The following is a 19,563-nucleotide window of genomic DNA, read 5'->3' on the forward strand; positions in this document are numbered from 1 at the left end:
CGCCCGCGGGTTCCAACCCAAGCGCTCAAGCTCCGGGCCGCTGCTCTTATTTAGGTATTTCCCGCCGAGCAAGAGCGCACGACGCGGGTTGCGAAGGTGGGACGATCGAGGGCAGGGGCTGCTCTCAAATTTATCATGGGCCAGCGCTTCACCCCGATCCCGCTCCTCCGCGTTTGTACCTCCGCAGTCTAAAACAAGGATACCGAACTGGAATGAGTCAGCACAATCCTAAGCATGTGTGTACACATCGCAAACCAGCCGGCGTCGGAGTGTGGCTTTGAATCCGGGTTCAGTTTGCTAACGCTGCTGTGAAAGGTGCGGCGGCGGCAAAGGAAAAAAAAAAAAAAAGCCTCGGGGGAAAGTGTGCGAACTTGAGCCTTTCACTTTTTCTCTGCCTCACAAGGTTGTTGTGAGGATATAAGGCAGAGCTGCTTAGAGAAGGACGGGGGCACCGCTGTGACTATAACTGTCGCGTTCCATTCAAACCTTAATTGAGCCAAGGCTCATAAAGTCTCTGCTCTGAAATATCTAAGACGTGAAAGGAACAGAGTGCACGTGAGAGCCTTAGGAGTGCCTTTTGCCGCTGTCACTACCCAGTATGTGTCCATCATTATGAATTTCATATTGGACAAGTTAACTACCTGAGTTTTATGAAACCAGTAATTTTAAGCTGTCAGCTGCAGAGTGGTGCCCTGGCACCAGTATACAGTAGGATATAAATGTTGTAATAAATAAGCAAACCCAATTGTGTCAGTAACTTTCACTGAAATAATTAGTTAAATTATTATTATTATTATTATTATTATTTAAATTTGAATAGATATTCATAGTATTGGATTATACCTCTTTTTAGATCCTGATGCAACCCTGATACAAGGATTTCCTAGGACTATTTTTAAGCAGTAAAAATGACTAGTTTGTTTTGTTTTAATTTGCTAGTTATGTATTAAAATCAGCTTGTCTTACAGATCCGTTGTATGCAGATATTATGGGCTTTTTATTTAACAAAGTTTATATACTGCTTGGAGTGAAAACTCTCAGCAATTTACAATAAATATTAAAACTATAAATAAAGACAGTTTAATTAAGATTATCAATAGAAAGGAGCATCCGAGAACCAGAAGTCAGAGCTTTAAATCTTAGTAATGACACAAAGTATATGTTGTCCCACGCACAGCTCTTTCCTTATATTGGCAGGCCTTCCTGTGGCTTGCCTCAGAAAAGGCAGTCTAATCCTTCAGATTAAGGATGGAGATAGGGATAAAGGAAGTTGTCTAGGTCAAGAGCATCACCACAGGTCATGGCCACAATTCTTAAACATTTAGCATAGATGCCCTCTGATCCTCCCTGTCCCCACGTCCTGACTTTTAAAAAAAATAAAATGAAAATACATTTTAAAATTGCATTCACACACAAAATCAGTATTGCTACATATGAGTTCTTAGCAGTATTTGGCTATAGAATTATAAACCCAAAAGTACCAGAATGCATTTAGCATGCCCCTTTAAATGTACCCAAACTGGTGCTATGTTCCCTATTAAAAAAAAACAAAACCAGCTCCTAAGTACATGGTAAATGCCAAATATATTTTTGCTCCTAGACGTGACACACTCATTTCTCAGCATTCAGTGGGGCCAGAAAATATGTGCCTCTTTGGATATTATAGCAGTCTAGGGCTTTTTTTCTGAGGGAACTTGTTGGAACGCAGTTCTGGCACCTCTCAGGTGGGCGCCATTACCATTCTAAGAGAACACGAGTGTTCATGATGAGCTGCAATATCTCTTTTGAAAAATAGTGCATGTATTGATATGTACAAAAATGCAGTAGATAGTAATTACCCCGGTAGCGCCACAAGCATTGTGATGATGGCCAACAATCCCATGGTCCACCTGGATTCATCTTGTAGGTGGCAGGCTGTTATCCTACCAGACACAATGAAAGACAATTCCACAGGCATGGCCACAGCGATCAAAGAATGGAACACCCCTCTTTATTCAGTAGATACAGCACTGTACAGGATGTCAGACATAAGCTCTGTTTTACAAACCACTTGCAGTGCTCCACATAACTCACAGGCCAGCCTCTAGTGTCACAAACGAAACAGGAGGCCACAGGTGGCTGTACCATGCACAAAAAGATGGGGGCAAAATCAAGACAAGCATAATACATGACAGCTAGAATTCCCACCCACCCCATGTTTTAGCCGAGAACGCTCCCTTTATTCACTGCTAGACCAGGGGTACAGTCACATTTCCACTAGGATGCAGCAGGCTCATCTCTGCCAATGGGGCTGCTCTGCAGCTGATCGCTGTAGTGCAGGGACTGTGGCCCTGTAGTTTTCCAGATGCTGTTGGACTCCAAATCCCATCAGCTCCAGCCACCATGCTCCATGGTCAGGGATGATAGGAGCTGTAATATAGTAAAGTTTCACAAACTACAGGTTCCCCATCCCAACAGTACATAACCAGCACTGATCAAAGTTGCAATCTATGAAGCTATTCTTTCTACACTCCAGGGGATATGTATTTTGCAGGAAAGACAGCAAATTAATATTTTACCATCAGTTGTTTTGAATTCCTTAAAATGCACCAGTAATCTGAAGAACAGGGGGAAATCCCAGCACCAGCCATACATCTAAACTACTGACAGCTTGAAGCTGCTGCTCACCAACTTCCCTTTTAGCATGTACCCCACAACACCAATGACCACCCTTTTGTTAAACTAGGTTAGGGAGTGGGGAAGTACAGTATCCTTTTTGGGCATAATCTCCTTTCTAGAGCACGTGAACTACCAGCTGTAATCAATTCATTGCTGAGTGCAAATAATCTCTTCAATTCTGAAAGAGGGCAAAGAAGAAAAGAAATCCCAAGAGTCCTGGCTCCCAAGACCTACAATGTCAGTTCCAAGGCCATATAGGGATCTCCATGTAACCCGGCCTGTGCCCACAGAGAGGAAGGGTGCATATTTTATCTGTGACAGTAATGGCAAGCTGCTTTTCATATGTACAACAGGAGCTTTGACAAACAGCTACTGGAGGTTGCAGTAGCCACTGTAAAAAAAAACAAAAAACTGGCCCCACAGAGAAGACAAAGGAGTCAAAACCACAGGGCTAACCAAGACATATTGGGACCTGTAGCTCTGATGACAGCACTAGCATTACCCTAAGCAATGATTGGCTGGATTGTACCACACCCTCTGGGGATGCAATGTTTTCACTGGGCAGTCCGGAAAGTATTCTTTCTGATGTTTGCTATGCAAACCATAAAAGTATTTTGCTGTTGTGCTAAGACCACATAGCCCATAAGAATTAGAGGACGACAGTGGAGCCGATGGCATGGTGTTCTTTAGTAATAAAGTGGGGGAACCAGTAGAACCAGCAGAACTTCTGTAGATTGTTCAAGAGAACGCCTTGTCTAGCCAGGCGAGAGGTTCAGCCCTTTCAACAAGAACCTGAAGCCCACCCCAGTTCTCAAGATTGTGACAGGTAATATATTTGGCATATAGGAACTCTTCTCTTGCTGGCACTTCCACAAGATCTGGATGTTTGCCATTAAGGCATCCATAGAAAAGAGACATCACAAGGAGGGCAGCACTAGCTTGGAGAAGAACCCAAACATGTGTGCCCACAGGAAGTATATGGGGAATCTGGGAAATATTTAAATAGAGCAATGGGGGCGGGGGCAGACAAGTGTCGCCTTCCTCCACCCATCCCTCATACCCACAAGTACAGCACCTGGGGCAGAGCCTCATACTTGATTCTAGCAGGATGAACAAGGTGAGAGCAAGGGGCATCTTCAGAATGGAGCCATCGGTCTGGAGCTGGGTGCCATTTGGTATGTTTGAAGGAGACTTTGGTCGTTTCAGATATTGCCTCAAGCAAAACCTGGTACGGGCTGTGAAGCAATACCCTGCGAAGCCTGTGCTTTGATACTGCCAGAGGGATGTGAAATAAACATGGCCCCAAACAGTAGAATCATTTGTGCCCACAGGAAGACAAAATCCTGCGGCATGAGTGGTGATGGCACTGCAAGAGTGCTTCTTTTGGCTTGGCTTCAAAGTTTGTGAATGAATGGTAAAGCAGGGAGGAAGATACGCACCCTTCTTGTGTGTGAAAAGCTTCTACCCAAGTCAGGCTCTGCCACTGGAGGAAGCCTGTGCCCCATTCCCATTACAAAAATAATCTCTTGCAGCCCTTCTTTTCCTGAGTCCAAATCTATCGCCTGATTGCATCTTTAATTACACGCTGTAGTCTGGACAGTGTTACAGCTCTTCCTGCCTCTGAACGGGGGTCCACACAGCAGGTCCTCCTCCTGCTACAGGATATTTCAGGCAGGGCAAGCATGGAAGCCAGTCTCCTGCACTGTAGTGCGCTCCGTGGCATACTGTGCAAGTCTCGGATGGTTCTCCAACATGGACGACACGGATGCAGACACGGACAAATATATGTAATCACACACACATCCAGCCCATGCCCAGCTAGCGTGCCACCGGCATGAGGCATGTCTGGATAGAGTTCCGGCCACGATGAAGGCACTGCTGTCTTCACACCTTCCTCACACTGGCACTGACGTCCAGGACATGGAGACTTGAGCCAACCCATACTTTGTAGGGCAGGGTAACCCAAAGTCCCACCAGCTGAGGCGGGCCCACAATGTGGAGCCCACACAGGATCTTCAGCCTTCACAGCTACACCTGGAAGGGATTGGGAAGGCAAAGGAAGTTATTTGGGAAGGGGGACAGTGAGGAGAAAGACTGGGTCAAAGCAAAGCTCTGAATACTCCAGATTTTGTGCCAAACAAAGATCCCATCTCCTGAAACTTTCAGTATTTCTTTTCAAGCAAGTTATAGGCTTTTTAGCAATATCAGCTGACTACATGCAAAGGAGAATAATGATCCTCCACCTCTAAAACCCATATGGAAGAGAACATTTTGACAGCTACAGCTGATGGAGGGGAAGAAATGCTGCATATACTGAAATTCCCCTTTCCAAGGCAGAAAATGCCCCCAGCCTTCTTTTGTGTGTGGCTAGCACACTGAAGCTAGAGATCTTTCACAGAATGCCTGCCATTGCTCTCTGTCCCTCCATAGCTTACTCCAGGCTTCCTCAACCTCGGCCCTCCATGTTTTGAGACTACAGTTTCCATCATCCCTGACCACTGGTCCTGCTAGCTAGGGATCATGGGAGTTGTAGGCCAAAAATATCTGGAGGGCCGAGGTTGAGGAAGCCTGGCTTACTCTCTCAACTTCTCATATTACTCTCTTCCCTCTTACCCTGAGATGACACTTTGGGGGGGGGGGGAGTCTACCAAACATGGCTTTCTTTCTTTAATTTATAAATTTAAATTTCTCCCCTCAACCAAGGAACACGGGGCAGTTTACAGAATAGCCTGGCCTGATTTATTTGGTCTGCCTTGTGTATGAGTTCCTGAAAGCCCAACTAGTTCGTATCAGTAAAGCCTTCCCAAACACAAAATCAAATTATTTTTGTACTAACTAGCCTCTGGCCAGGTAGCTCCTGGTGATGATAGTGCAGTAATACATATAGCTGCATTAAGAGACTGCGGATTCCTCTGGTTTCATGACACAGCCATTGACAATGCCCAAGTATCAACCAGGCTGTACCTTGTGTATCTGAGGTGGCAACTCATCTTCCAAACTCTCCTCTGGCACAGGCTCTGGGTGCCGAGCAGTCTGGCCATCTTCAGCCCACCCCCCAAGTGGCAGCCGAGCGAAGTGTGATGGGGCTCTGTGCACCATGCCAGGGTCTGTGGGAAAACAAAGAGGAAAAGAAAACCACCGGATGGGGCAGCCAAAGTTAAATGAGGTCAGCTTGCTGCAAAATCTGTTTGGGGCTTCCAGTCTGCTCTGTTCCCCATTACCAGCCACCCAACACAGATACAGTAGCTGGGTAGCAGTGGCGTAAGTGGAAATATAATATATTGCAAGTACTCTTGGTCTTTTTGCTCCCACCTGGTTCTCTAACCAAGTCCATTAAGCAACACCCTACCCTGCCAGCTTTGGCCATGCCCCTTGTTGAAAGAAATAAGTATATTGATAGCTTTGTGACCAGAACAATTAAGAGTCTTGTGGCACATTTAAGACTAATAAATTTATTATGAACCATAGTCTACTCCATCTGATGAGGTATGAATATGTCATAAATTAGTCTTTAAGGTGCCTCATGCTTTCATGGACTGACATGGTTACCCTTCTGGAAATTCATAACCAAAGAAAATTGAGCCTTCTGGAAAACTAAAGAAAATGAGAGCCCAAATCACAGAGGAAATGGTGCCTTCTGAAATGGCAGCAATGAAAGCAAAATGGATTTTTGAACTTCCCAAACTCATAATGCCACTCTTGTAGCACTGCTAGCCAGTGCTCCAAACCTGCTGATCAGCAAGGAGTGAAGGTTTGAGAGTGTAGGCAGCACAGGCAAAGGCTTGCCTCTTACATCTGATGCACTGGCCATGTCATCAAAAGGGTTCACCAAAACTGCCAAGCAGCATGTCAGACTGATATCTAATCTTTTTCTCTAGTTGCCCTGTAGTTAACAAGAAATGCCAGCATGTGTATGTGCAGGGTTTGGCAGGAAATAAAGCCTTTTCTGGCTAAGGAATATGGAAGCACTGTGAGTTTGGTGTTCCTGAAACATACCTGAGACACCTCCATATCGACGCTGGAAGCCGGCTTGCAGAGCAGCTGTCTCATCACCAGCCTGGCGAGGCGAGGCAAAAGGATAGCTGGCTGAGCGGGGAATGGCACTGCTTGGGGTGCCCTGATGAGCATCGGGCTCCTCCTGGGCGCTTTCACCACTCTCATCACTCTCTCGCCGGTGCCACAAGTGCCGCTCAGGCTCCAACTGGGCATGCTGCTTGTGTAACTGAGAATGGCAAGGGGGTATTAATGGGCAGCCAACTAGAACACTATGGTGATATTGACGTGTGTCCCAAGCAAGCCCAGTTTGGGACTTGATACAATCCAAGTATCACAGGCCTCCACATAAATATCCCATTTACAGCCTTAATTTCACATGCTTCTACACAGGTCAATGAAAGTCATCACCTGCATCCATGCAAGTCTCACTCACATCCTGCAAGCCTCTCTATTCATCTTCAGTTGTGCATAAATTGTCATAAATGGCCCAGTGAAGGGGGCCTTTGCTCCCAGCCTGATTTCTGTATAATGAAGGGCCTATCTCTTAGGTTAGGAACTATATCACAGTACAGAGGCTTATTCAATCCTCCTTTGCTGTGCTCATTCAGGTACAGATGTCTCAAGATGCAGGTCTACACAGAACCTTCAGGGCCCATTGCAAAGGCCTGCATGATTCTTGATGCTCAGCTCACCTCATGCATGTAGAGTGCATGCAGACTCATCTCAGTAGAGGCATATTCTGAAAGGATCAGGCTCTGAAGCTGGCCTTCCCAGGCACTACTGCCAGAACTAGCTGTCCTGGCATCAACCCTGCAAGCCAGAAGGGAGAGAAGAGTCAAGTCACGATGTGTTAGAAAGAGTAATTTGGAGTCCAGAAGGCACCTTCTTGCCACTCCACACCCCAATAGTATGATTGCAGCAGCTTTCCCCCCTCCGAGTCTGAGCCTAGAAAGGGTGACATCAACCATACCACAGCTGTAGCCTGCTAACTAAAAGGATTGCAAAGTGTGTGTTTAGAACACCTCAATCTTTTGGGAAGCCTTGCAGAACTGGATAGCTTTTCGCTATCCCTCATAACCTCAGCTCCAAACACAAGGAAACCCTAAGCCAAGGGTGGGGAGCTTGTGACCAGTCTTTGCCACTGGCCATGCTAGTTGGCACTGATGGGAACTGGGAGTCCAATAGGAAGGAGGTAATAAAAGGCATGAAAAGCTCTTGCTGCTGCTTCAAAGGCACATCTAGAAGGCTGCCTCCTGCTCTAACACGCAGTAATGTATACCCGTGCTGGGAAAAGCCTCATGAAATAGTCCTCAGAGCATTCTGGGTAAAGTGCTGGTGAGGTGCTCAATTCTTGGCTTTTTCCTCTAGCCCCTTGCAACATGCAGCTTCTTACCCTGAGCCTGCCATTGTGCCAGGACCCCGATGTTGGGAACCTTCTGTGTGGGAACTCCTGTGGGCCGCCTGCATTGACTGAAGAGGAGAGAAAGAACGCAGGGCAGATGCCACCTCAGACACAGCCGAGAGATGCCGCGAGGCCTGCCCATCACGGACTGCCTGGTAGCCCAGGACTGAGGAGCCTGCAATCACATTGGCAATCAGGCTGTGTGGCTGCAGGGAGAGAACAGAGGAGGGAGGTGTGACCCAGGCAGGAAGATCCAAAGCCTGCCCCATCTATCTACATTCAACGCTTCACCACCACAACTGAACTTTGCAAACCACCCTGTGATTCTTGGATGAAGGGCGGTTTTATTTTAATAAAAATAAATAACTTCACCTTTGCCTTTGCAAGGGGGATCCTGAATTCTTTCCAAATTTTGGAAAGTAGCCCACCCATCTCCAGCCCCCAGCAGTTCAAATGCTTTCTAAATAGTGACACTTGGAAGAGAAGATGCTACAGGTGTTGGGGGCCTTTCTTATAGGAAAGACAAGTGATTCAGTGAGAAGAGGATTGTTAATCACATTAAGAGATCCTAAACACAAAAGGACCTTAGGTTTTTGATTGCAGTTGGATAAGTGAAATTGAAACAATGTAACCACAAGACACCAAGGACTTTCTGGGGGTGGATGGGAGGGATGTTGCTTATTTATGTCTGACTTCATTTACATTTGAGTGTTATTTGTGCATCTTATTGAATAATATTGATTCCAATATCAATTCATATCAACAGGAATCTCATTGATTCATCACAATTCCATTTTGCAACCTTTGAGACTTCCGTAAGCTTAAAACTTTCACAATAAAAATATACAGAAAGAAAAGCAATAAGATAACCTAGGGAAAGGAACTGGGAAATAAAGGAGTAGGGAGAGAGGATGGGTAACGTGGAGACTCTGAAGGTACCAACTTTTAGGGGAGTATGACTAACTTTTGCTGAAGAGATAACAGGAGACAGAAGTAGCATGCTTGCAAGAGAAAGGTAGTCTAATTAGGTCACAATGAGACAGTGGCAGCCATACTACCATGGCACTCAAATGACTCCACACTGAGCCCAGAAGCCCACATAGAAACATTATCCCCATCCCACCAAAAAGAAACAGTTCACTCCAAATCTCTCCCCACAATAAACCAGGATTATGTCCTGTTCTACCACACACTAGTTCCCAGTACCTCTGATTCTGACTGCAAGGACTGAATGGAGGTGAAGAGGGCATTGTCAGGCAGGACAGCCTGCTGGGCCAGAGCCAGGCTGCTGTCGCGGTGCACACGTTCCTTAAGCAAGCCGATGAAAGCCGTGCTCTCCCGAGGAGGTTGCCAGTGTGGGTTGGTGATAGCAAAGTGCATGAGGGACAGCTCCGTCTTCCCATCCTCGGCTTGTTGGTAAACAGAAGCCTCCGTCTTCCCGGCTGACATCCACTGCAAAACAAGAGAGGGACAGGGTGTTTTGTGCACACCATGCAGCTGCCTCAATGGGACTAGGAGCAGCCAGCAGACACAAGGGCACTGCAGACCTGACCTGCGAGCAGCACCACAGCTGCATACTGGGGCAGGACAGGGGCACTGCAGGGTGTTTGTGACCCAGGACGAGACAAGGCATGTCGGGGCCATGATGCTGCCCCTCACTGGGACCTACCGCAGGGTGTCCATGCCACCGCACATCCATCTGGGCAAAGGAGCAGGTATCTCCCACGCCCACCACCTCCACAGTGAAGTTGCGGAAGAAATCAATTATCTCCAGAGCTTTGGGCCTCAGACAGAAGATGAGGATCAAGGGAGTCACAATGGGGCTGAGCAGCTCTTCCAGGATGAACACCTTAAGTAAAGGAGACAAAGGCATTAAGTTCAACAACTGCACGGGTGTGTATCACTTGTGAAACCACAGCACAGCCTCAAGACATGATTGCAGGCACTGGGGAGAATAACTGGGGGAAATACCAGGGATTCTTTCCTCCCACATGCCCTGGGGCCAGAAAACCTCCCCCATTTTGGGGGGAACTCTACGGACAATACATGCTTGGATCTAGTCAGGGTTTATGCAAAGGGCAGCTCTTATATGATTTCCTCCCACCCTACCCTGCCCCACCTCACCGCCTTGTACTGGAAGAGCTGGGAGAACTCATCTCGGGTTTCATAGCGGTGGGCGTTGCCCTGCCAGTGGTCAGGCATGTAGTGGATGTGCGCCAGAATCACCCGAAGCAACTGCTCTGGGCAGAAGACCAGGTGCTGGTCTGGGATGAAGGATCTGCAAGACAGATGGGACAGGTGTCAAGGAGAGCTACATTCCTTCATAAAAGCAAGCAGACAGGCACTTTATGTTCTAGGGGTCCCCAGCCCCATGGTTCCCTCTTCATGGAAAGATGAACACAGAGGAGTGTAGTGAGATAAACAATTCATCTCCCAGTAACTTCCTCAGTGGGAGACCCAGCAGAAAAACTTTTGTAGCTTAATGCAATGTTTGGTCAGCAGAATGCCTTTAATTATCCACCTGCCAATTCTCTGATTGGGTGCTCCTCATAATAATGGCAACCACCCCGTTGATGCCAAGACTCAGAGAACAAAAACAAAAACCCTTCTGTTCGCAGCCAATCTCAACTCACCTGCAGACAGTGACAGCCACACCCAGGATGGTGACTGTGGTGAGGACATGCTCCACAGCAAGCACGTCTTCATCATAAATTGTGAGGGCAATGAGGACAGCGAGGATGGAGCCAGCAAAGAAGGCCACATTCTTAGCCACGACAGTGAACAGAGGTGAAATGAAGCAATTCATGTACTTGGAGGCTGGCTTGTAGCCCTTGCTGAGGCGCGAGTGCAACTCGTGGTCCAGCTCATTGAAGTGCCGCAGGTAGCAGCGGCCGTAGAGGGACCAGCAACGAGCCCCCAAGCTTCCTGGCTCTCGCTTCAGAATCTCTGTGTAGCTGAAGAAGGCGTAGAGGATCTGCCAGATGAGGATGAGTGGACAGAGCAGAAAATTAGCAATGCCAATCCAGAGGATGCGGGTGCCCAGCTTTTCAGCCAGCTCCAGACGGTTGCTGCCTCGCTTGTACTCGGCCTTGAGACTCCACTCATTCTCAAAGAGTGAGCCAGGGCCCCAGAAGAAGATGAGCTCAAAGTTGTACTTGAGGCCACGCGTATAGAAGATTGTATCGCCCAGTAGGGGGAGGTGGAAGCGCATAGGCAATAGCGACTTGTTCACCATGGCCACCATGTAGTTCTTGAAACGCAGGATGCGGTGGTAGATGTCCAGTTCTGTCAGCTCCTTCTTATGGATGCAGATCTGGTGTTCCTTCTGGATTTGGACAATCCGTGCCTGCACCTCCTGCCATGTGTAGTAGGGCAAATTGGACTGCAGGCAAAGAGAGGGATGTTGAGGTTAGTGGTGTGACAAGGCTAATCCTCATGATGGGGATACACTCCCTTCTGAAGGAGCAGGTACACAACTTGGGGATAATTCTGGATCCACTGGTGTCCCTTGAGGCTCAGGTGGCCTCAGTGGCATGGAGTGCTTTCCATCAGCTTTGGCTGGTGGCTCAGCTGTGACCCCAACTGGACAGGGATAGCCTAACTTCTCTTGCTCTGGCAACCTCTAGGTTAGATTACTGCAATGCACATGGGACTGTCTCTGAGACATTTCGGAAACTTCAGCTGTTGCGGAATTCAGTGGCCAGGTTGCTCAACAAGGCAGGACAGTTTGAGCATGTAACACCAACCTTGGCCTGACTGCACTGGTTGCCAATTTTGGGCCCAATTTTCTGGGCCCAATTTTGACATATAAAGCCTCAAACATCTCAGGACTGCAATACCTCAAGGACCATCTCTTCCCATATGAACTAACCTGGACCCAGCAGTCATCATCTAAAGTGCTTCAGAGGGTAGCAACATGAAGATGAGCCTTTGCTTTGGTGGCTCCCTATTTGTGGAATGCTCTCCACAGAGTGGTTCACCTGGCGCCATCATTATATATCTTTATGTGCCAGGCAAAAACTTTCCTTCATATCCAGGCCTTTGGCCTTTAACTATCTGTGGCCTTTTAGAAGTGGGTAGGTTTTTTATGTATTTCTCCCCCCACCCCACAATGGTTTTGATGTATCTGGGGATGAGTTTTTTTGTCCATTTGGTTGTTTGTTTGTTGCTTTGAGTTGTCTTGGGAAAGATAAAGTGACTAACAGATTTAACAAACAAAAACTTTCCCCACTCCTGAAAAAGGGGAAGGGAATTGGTTATGCAGAGACTCAACTTCTAACACTCTTGGGCAAGGACCAAATAACAAACACTGGCAAACCAGACAATGACAGCTGAAGAACATACTAGCCCTGCCACTCAACCGAGCAAGTCAGATTGAGCAACCATGGGATTAGCAGCAGACCAGAAAGATCAGCAGCAGTGTACAACTCTGGAGGAAGGTCAATAAGGGACAGAGGAAGATTCAGGGGTGGAAGGAGAAGAAGCAACAGGTCTTATCTGCAGGCTTCTCACTGCTTCAAAAAGAACATGAGACACTAAGAACTGAACTGTAGGATCAACCCAAATGTTATTCTGGGTCAAACCAAAAGTCATGCTGGGCCAGCATTCTGTCTTCAGTAACAGTCAGTCAAATGCTCCTGGGAAGCTTGCAAAAAAAAAAGTGGGGGCTGGATATGGAAGTACTGATTTGCTTGTAATCAGGTAATCAGAACTATATTGCTAAGGTGTCAACATTCCCTATCAATAGCACAGTGTGTAGATTTGTGCATGCATGTCTAACAGTTCCCAGAGCACAGCAGCTTACCATGGGAATCTTGAGAGCATTGATGTAAAAAGAGTGGATTTCCCAATAGCAGCAAATGTTGTAGATGAATTTAATCAGCCGATGGATCCAGAAGACCCCCGCAATCACCAGGATAGAGATGAGAAAGCCATTGGCCTGGATCCTATGAGAAAGATGGATTCACAGAAAGGAAGAAGCAGCTACCTCCCTTCTGGTCATTACAGTTCTTTCCAAAGCATGTGCCAACCCCTCCTTCTCAGATTGCTAGAATTCAGGCACTTCAGGTGGGTGCAAGGCTATGCAGTGCTGAGATGCATTAAACTGTACTAATGGGCATCTGGGCTGGAAAATCTGAGAGAAGATGGGTACAGCTACAAATGTGAACTCAAAGCTTTCTCTCACAGTTAATCCACAAGACACTGAGGGGTCAAAGATTGTCTAGTATATTAAAAGTCCAGCTGGCTCGTCAAGGGCCCAACTTTATCACTGAGGTTAACACTGGAGACCCCAGATTTGGCAGATATAGAAGCAAACATCTAAAAGCAGTTTTGACAGCAACACTCATCTTGCAAGAACTACATTTCCGAGCCTACAGCTATGATTGAGTGTGACTTAAAATGCAAAGTAGAGGATCTTCCACATCCAGAAAGCCTCTTGGATTTTAGACCCCACCAAGGTGGACTAGGATGTGGTCAAATTTAGAAAAGGATAGTCCTTGCTAACTTTACCTGGCACTGCACTCATTGGGAGGCAGGAAGGCATCTGGCAGGGTCACCTTGACAGGGTCACTGGAATGCTGGCTGTGATTCACCAGCTTGTTAGCAAACAGGATATCGTAGTCAACACAGCTGACAAGGAATGTGGTGAAGGCCACAACAAAGATGAACTGCCTGTGAGAAGAGAAGATGTGTCACACTAGGAGGCACTCAGCCTTCCCCGCTCCCATCTTCAAATTATCTGGGCCAGCAGAAGGCACCAGCTGTCTAAATCCTTCATACCAGAGACATCTTGCATAAAGAGAATCAGGAGTAGGATTTGTTTTCCTATCAACCTGAATGACAGGAAATTGGGGCCAGGGAAGGATCACTAGCTCCAGCAGGAAACCAGAACTCTTCTTTTCACCTCTGACAAGGTGCCCATGGAAATACAATGAATGTCCACTTCCAATCCTGTTTTACTGGAAGAGACATGGAGTTCATACTCACATTAATTCAAAGATCTCACTGATGAGCATACAGGTGAAGCCATTCTTCTGGTGCAGGTTATAGACGTGAGGGGTACAGTCAAAGAGAATTGCTCAGAATATTGGTTGCAGTACCCACCCTTAGTTTCACCAGAGACTAGTCTCCCATGAGCAGGAAGCATCTCCTTTTCCAGTTCAACCTGCCATGCTATTAAGTCACGATTAGCCACCATCAGGAGGAAAGAATCAGTAACTTTCTGCCGTAAAGAACTCCATTTGAGGGGGTGTTTGCAAATCTCCTTGTATTGCTTTTGTTGCTGTCTGGCCTGTAAACCTGTATGGGTTCCAGAGGCTGGTTCTTGATTATGCTATCCTTTGTTCCTAAACTGATACTGAAAGGTCCTTTGCCTCTTGGAGTGTTTAATGGGCCACAAGGAACCTTGTAAAGGGTTCCCAGCTCTGCTGCCACCGAACCCCACCCCCAATCCCGACAGCTGGGATACAACCATCCCTGCCCTTCAGGTAAGGATATACGAGAGAAAAAGAGGTCCAGATTCTCAATGTGGTGCCAGGGAGCTGCAAGACAGACAAAGTGAAAAAAGAATCCTGAAATTTAACACAGCAGAAAGAAACCAGAGGGAGAGGAAGCTGTGACACGGCATCCCATGGCCCCATCCAAGCCCAATAGTTTAAGAACAAACGTTCAAAGCTGAACCCTAAAGACACTTTCTAGAGAGAAAGCCTTGCTCAATTTAGTGGGAACTTACTAAGAACATAAGACCAAAGGCCCATCTAGTCCCACAGTGGCCAGTCACATGCCTCTGGGAAATCCACAAGCAATACAAGAATGCAACTGCCTTCTCCTATTACTGCTGCTTCCCAGGAACTGGCATGCTTGAAAACATGCTACACAGCAAATGCAGTCTCTCCAGAAACAGAGCCAGAATCCCACAATTCCACTTCCTGTTCAGATTAGTCTTTCACTAATCCCAGGCACCGTCAGCACTGATTTGTGGGGTGCCTGGCGCCAAGGCTGGCCACTCACAGCTGTACTCACATTTGCTGCCCTCAGCAACATGAACCATCAGGTCCTCTTCTCCTGGGGGAGAGTCATTGTAGGAGGCCTCCAGCCGCTGATACTCTGTATCAAAGTGAGCCATGTTGTCACTGAGCTGGGCCTCATCCAACGTCACACAGGCTCTGAGGGGGGGGAAAGACAGGGTAAAAAAAAAAAAGTAGCATTTAAGACATAACTAGAAGGCATCAGTTGGGTTGGGAGACTCATTTCATTTTAGTTTTACCCTTAAAAGGAACTGGAAGCTTTTGGTGGGGACCAAATAGCAGAGCGCAAGGAAGGAAAAGAGTGGAGAAAGGAAAGCAGCAGGAGACAAAAGCAGCACAAATTAAGAGGTAGGAAATAATTATTGGTGGTGAGAGCATTGCAGGAAACACTGCCTGATCATGAAACATCCTGTCCAAACCTATTCTGGGTTTTGAGACTTTGCTTTACATCATATTTACAAACTGTTGTCTGCAACAAGTTGTTGTTGTTGTTGTTGTTATTTAAATACATTTAATTTCATTTTCATGAACAGGCAAGGCAGGGACTTGATACATACCGTTGCAAGTATATCAATCTCTCCCCACACACAAAGGAAAGTACAATGTTTCAACTAAAGGAAACCTACCTAGCTGGGGTTTACAAGAAATCTCTGCAGCTTCACTTTCATTTTAGCCTACTATTCTAGCTTTCTATACCAGAAGTAAAAAATACATAATAATGAAAAAAGAGAAATAAAAAAACTTTATCTAGTCTAGTATTCTGTACCCACAGTACCACAATCACATGCTCTTGTGTATCTGAGAACCTGTGTATGCATGCATTCACATGCATATTTTCAAAACAGATTCATAGTACAGCACAACATATATGCAAACTCAAAGATGCATTTTAAAGCCAATATTCTAACACATTCAAACTTCTAGTCTAGAGAAAAGCAAGACTTCCTATGCTACAAGGTGTAAAATTAAGAGGTGGAGCTATGGGACCCTGGGAAGATAGAGAGAATTTGCCAAAGGTGATCTACTGAGGCTCAGATGAGATATTCCTGCAGCTCTGTGGATGCAAGTATGCAAAAGACCATAACTAGGGCCAGGAATTCTATGCCCTAGTGACTTCAGCTCTTTGGGGAACCAAACTTCATGCTACTGGGTGACAGAACCCTTATCAGGCTTCTTGATCTGGCACCCAGCACTGCGTTAAAGGTGTACCTTGAGAGTGACATGGAGTTGCATGGCTAGTTGTTGGAGGGGTGACTGAAAGACACTGATGCTCAAATTACCCTAAAATAAAGTCTGGAGATCTCTAGTCTGGTACGTACAAGGAAGGGGTCCAGTGATATAATGAGGAGGATTTTAGTGACATCTAAGTGGAGTAAAAGGCAATTATCTGTGGGAGAATCTACCCTTCTGGGAGGTGTGTGTGTACATGAGGGAGTGTAATCAAGAGAGATTCTCTCTCAGGTTGACTCTCCTTCTGTCTCAAGGGATCAAGAAAAGGATCTAAGTTTTTGAGGTTTGCATTCAGTGACCTTTTCATTGCCACTGTCTTTTAGTCTCATCATCATTGCAACTCAGCATTTTCAGTTATTTAATCATTAAGGTTCCTGCCACACAGCAACTTGCTAGAGAGGGTCAGAAAAAGTGGGCAAACGGGGCGATTATTCAGGGTTGTTCTGCTGCTGCTGTTCCCCCTACAACTGGTATTCTGTGGCCTGCTGCCTCTGATCCAGGTGGCAGTATATAGATATTGTGAATAGTAGCATTATCCTCATGAATTTGTCAAATCCTTTTTAAAAGCTCTCTAAGTTTATGGCTTTCACTACATCCTATGGTAACAAATTTCAATTTTGCAGGTGTGTGAAGTACTTCCCTTTATCAGTCCTGAATCTCCCACCTCACTGAATGGCCTCAGGTTCCAGCACTATGACAGAGCAAGAGGAAAGTTCTCTCTATCCACTTGCTTCACATCATGTATATTTTTATTTCCCTCTGACATGCTCCCCCTTTAAAAAAACTAAAAAAGTTACCCAATGTTTTTGGTTTACCTTTTCCACACTTTCCAGCTCTACAGCATCCTATTTTGGGATGTGACAGACAGAATCATTGGCACGTAATTTTCCCTTTTCTCATCTGTCACACACACTTTTAATAATATTTTTTATTGTTGATCTTAATGTTTTTAGCTATATGCTCCTCAAAACTTACTTTCTTTTTTGAATTTGTTTTGCAAGTATGTGTTCCATTTTGTTCTCCTTAATTGAGCAAGACCTCCCATTTTGTGAAAGGAAGGAAGAAGCCTTATTGCCTCTAACAGCTTCCTTGCTTCTATTACACTAGCATCTTCCCTGACTTGCAGTATACATTCGAGCTATGCTTCTATTCTTGTGATTCTGAATAACACCAATATGCTTTGGAGAGATTTGACCCTCTAGTCTTTCACTTTCAACTTGACTTTCAACCAATCATTTCATTTTTGAGATTTCATTTTTTGAAGTCAAATGTGACTGTGAACATCCTTAGCCATTCTCTACTCTGCTTACATATATGTTGAATTTGATAACTCTTTGGTTACTGTTTCCAACTAGTTGAACAACACTTAAATATAGCACAAAGTACTGGCACCACTTACGAGTAAGTTCAGGGTCGCGTCTCAGATAAGTTCCATGACCAAATGTTCTACAGCACAATCATTTAGGATATTTAGAACTTTTAACTGTCTGTCATGACTAGAACATGGGTGGACTACAGTCATGTGTGACCTCTTCTCTCTTTTTTTTCAACTAGCGATCCAACGTATCCATTCTTGCCTTAGTAGATAAGACATGTATTGTTGGATAAGACCAGAGTTAGCCTACTCCCACATTCTTGGCAAGAATTCTACCAACCAGCAGGCCAACCAGAAATCAGTGATTCACCCATGGACTACTACAAAGTTTCAACCCACACTTGGATTAAAGGATCCTTGGGATACTGTAACAGCATGTCAAATGATTTTTCTTCATTCAGAGCATGTACATATATTCTTGCCACTTTTGCAAATAATAACAACCACACCCATTTTAAATATTTCTCCTTATTTACCCTGTACTTTGACTCATGTAGATGCAGTGCCTACAGCTACAGGAAGGGCACACCCATCTTACTTGGTGTAAGCTGCTACAATTCAGACAGACAAAAACAAATGGCAAAACAAATCCCTCTTGAAGCAACACCTACGCACATGGCGCACCCCCCCCCTCCGAGAGACTCACCTGCTCCATCTACCCCTAGTGCTGCAGGAACCCCCTGTTTGTGCTGTGCTCTGGGCATCTGACTGGCATCTCTAGCCTTGGATCCCCAATGTGCTTTTTCCCCCGCCTGAAAAGAAAAAAGGCAGGATGTACACTGGAGATGGAGACTTTCAAGGGGCATGTGGTCGTTCGGCTGGCAGGATGACTCTTGGAGGCTGCTGGTTCCACTCAGGGTTTGCTGAGGCCCTAAGCTACTGAAGGTCATGGGGCCCTTTATACGTCCAGCTGTCAGCAACAAATTGTTCCTGTTTTTTGTGTTGAATATATGCTATATGGTAATTTATGGACCTAATAGGTCCATACACAACACAAAACACTGTTGCTGTATGTGGGTTTTAATTTATTTGCTTTTATCTTATATTTTGGTGTTTTTTTCCTTTTAAATTTTTTGGGGGCCCCCAAATTTATACGTAAATCCAGCACTGGTTCCACTCAACACTCTCCAACCGGAAACAGGACCAGCTCCAGGCCCCTTTTGTGGGGTTGATTGGCGTCGGCGGGAGAAAGAGAGCGAGGAAGGGGGTGGTTCTGCTCCCCCAGTGCCCGCGAATCAAAGGGGAGGGAATCCAGGGAGAGGCGGCCTGCTCCGCCAGGTGAGGAAGGCCCCCCCTTTGGGTTGCACCTTAACCCTCTCACCCCCTGGGATGGGAAGAGCCGGAGGGGAGCCAGCCCACTCACCGGATCCCTCCCCCCGAGTTGGAAAGGCAGCGCTGCCAGGCACAGCGGAGAGAGGGACCGGAGAGAGGCTTTTCCTTGGGCGGCCCCAAGCAGCTCCTCCGAGGCTGTTTTGTTTTGGCTGAGCCGGGCCGGGAGGGGCCTTCCTCGGAGGTTGTTTACTTGGGAAGCGGGAGGGAGGCGGCGCGGCGGGGATTCCAAGGCGAGGCCCACGTCCCCCCCCTCCCCCCCCCGCCCCGCCATCCCTTTCCCGGCGGCGGCTGCGCGGCTCACCTCCAGGACAGTCGCCCCTAGTGACCGGACCCGGGGCTCAGCCTCCTCCGCCGCCGCGACTTCCCAGGCTCTGTCTGTCACTCACTTTCTCTCTCTCTCTCTCTCCCCGCCCCACTCGCCTCCTCCCTTGTCCCGACCGGCGGGCGCTTTCCGCTGCCAATGGGAGGCCGGGAAAGGACGAGGAGGTGGGATCGGGGAGGGCCAATGGGAAAGCTGCGGTGGGGGGAGGAAGAGGAGGGGG

At 46.7% G+C, this 19,563-nt stretch overlaps 1 protein-coding gene across 3 annotated transcripts; it reads right to left on the reverse strand.

Annotated features, from left to right (window-relative positions):
• Positions 1-1,968: 1,968 nt before the first annotated feature.
• On the reverse strand, positions 1,969-19,464 carry ATG9A (autophagy related 9A). Of its 3 annotated transcripts, none has more exons than XM_083432572.1 (16): positions 19,323-19,464; positions 18,336-18,441; positions 15,080-15,222; positions 14,557-14,598; positions 14,045-14,135; positions 13,568-13,729; positions 12,861-13,002; positions 10,690-11,438; positions 10,181-10,334; positions 9,726-9,905; positions 9,263-9,508; positions 8,048-8,262; positions 7,347-7,464; positions 6,655-6,880; positions 5,623-5,765; positions 1,969-4,692 (listed from the first exon to the last, which is right to left on the reverse strand). In XM_083432572.1, exons 3-16 carry the CDS (start codon positions 15,180-15,182, stop codon positions 4,687-4,689), a joined length of 2,577 nt encoding a protein of 858 aa, XP_083288698.1. In that variant the 5' UTR covers positions 15,183-15,222; positions 18,336-18,441; positions 19,323-19,464; the 3' UTR covers positions 1,969-4,686. The 3 variants fall into 3 exon arrangements, with proteins under 3 accessions (XP_083288698.1, XP_083288696.1, XP_083288697.1); XM_083432570.1 differs by having other exon boundaries at positions 14,045-14,091; positions 14,526-14,598; positions 19,323-19,398; XM_083432571.1 differs by lacking the exons at positions 14,557-14,598; positions 15,080-15,222; positions 18,336-18,441; positions 19,323-19,464 and having other exon boundaries at positions 14,045-14,181.
• Positions 19,465-19,563: the final 99 nt, after the last annotated feature.

This window comes from Podarcis tiliguerta (assembly GCF_965153285.1).
Source record: "Podarcis tiliguerta genome assembly, chromosome: 1".
Taxonomy (NCBI): Eukaryota; Metazoa; Chordata; class Lepidosauria; order Squamata; family Lacertidae; genus Podarcis; species Podarcis tiliguerta.

Excerpts from the sequence above, each read along its gene's own strand:
- ATG9A (XM_083432572.1), bottom strand. The coding sequence starts at position 15,182 with ATGGCTCACTTTGATACAGAGTATCAGCGGCTGGAGGCCTCCTACAAT. Across the intron at positions 9,906-10,180 it reads AGCTCTTCCAGTACAAGGCG|GTGTTCATCCTGGAAGAGCT; the intron begins GTGAGGTGGGGC and ends CCTTTACTTAAG. Across the intron at positions 9,509-9,725 it reads GGTGGCATGGACACCCTGCG|TGGATGTCAGCCGGGAAGAC; the intron begins GTAGGTCCCAGT and ends CTTGTTTTGCAG.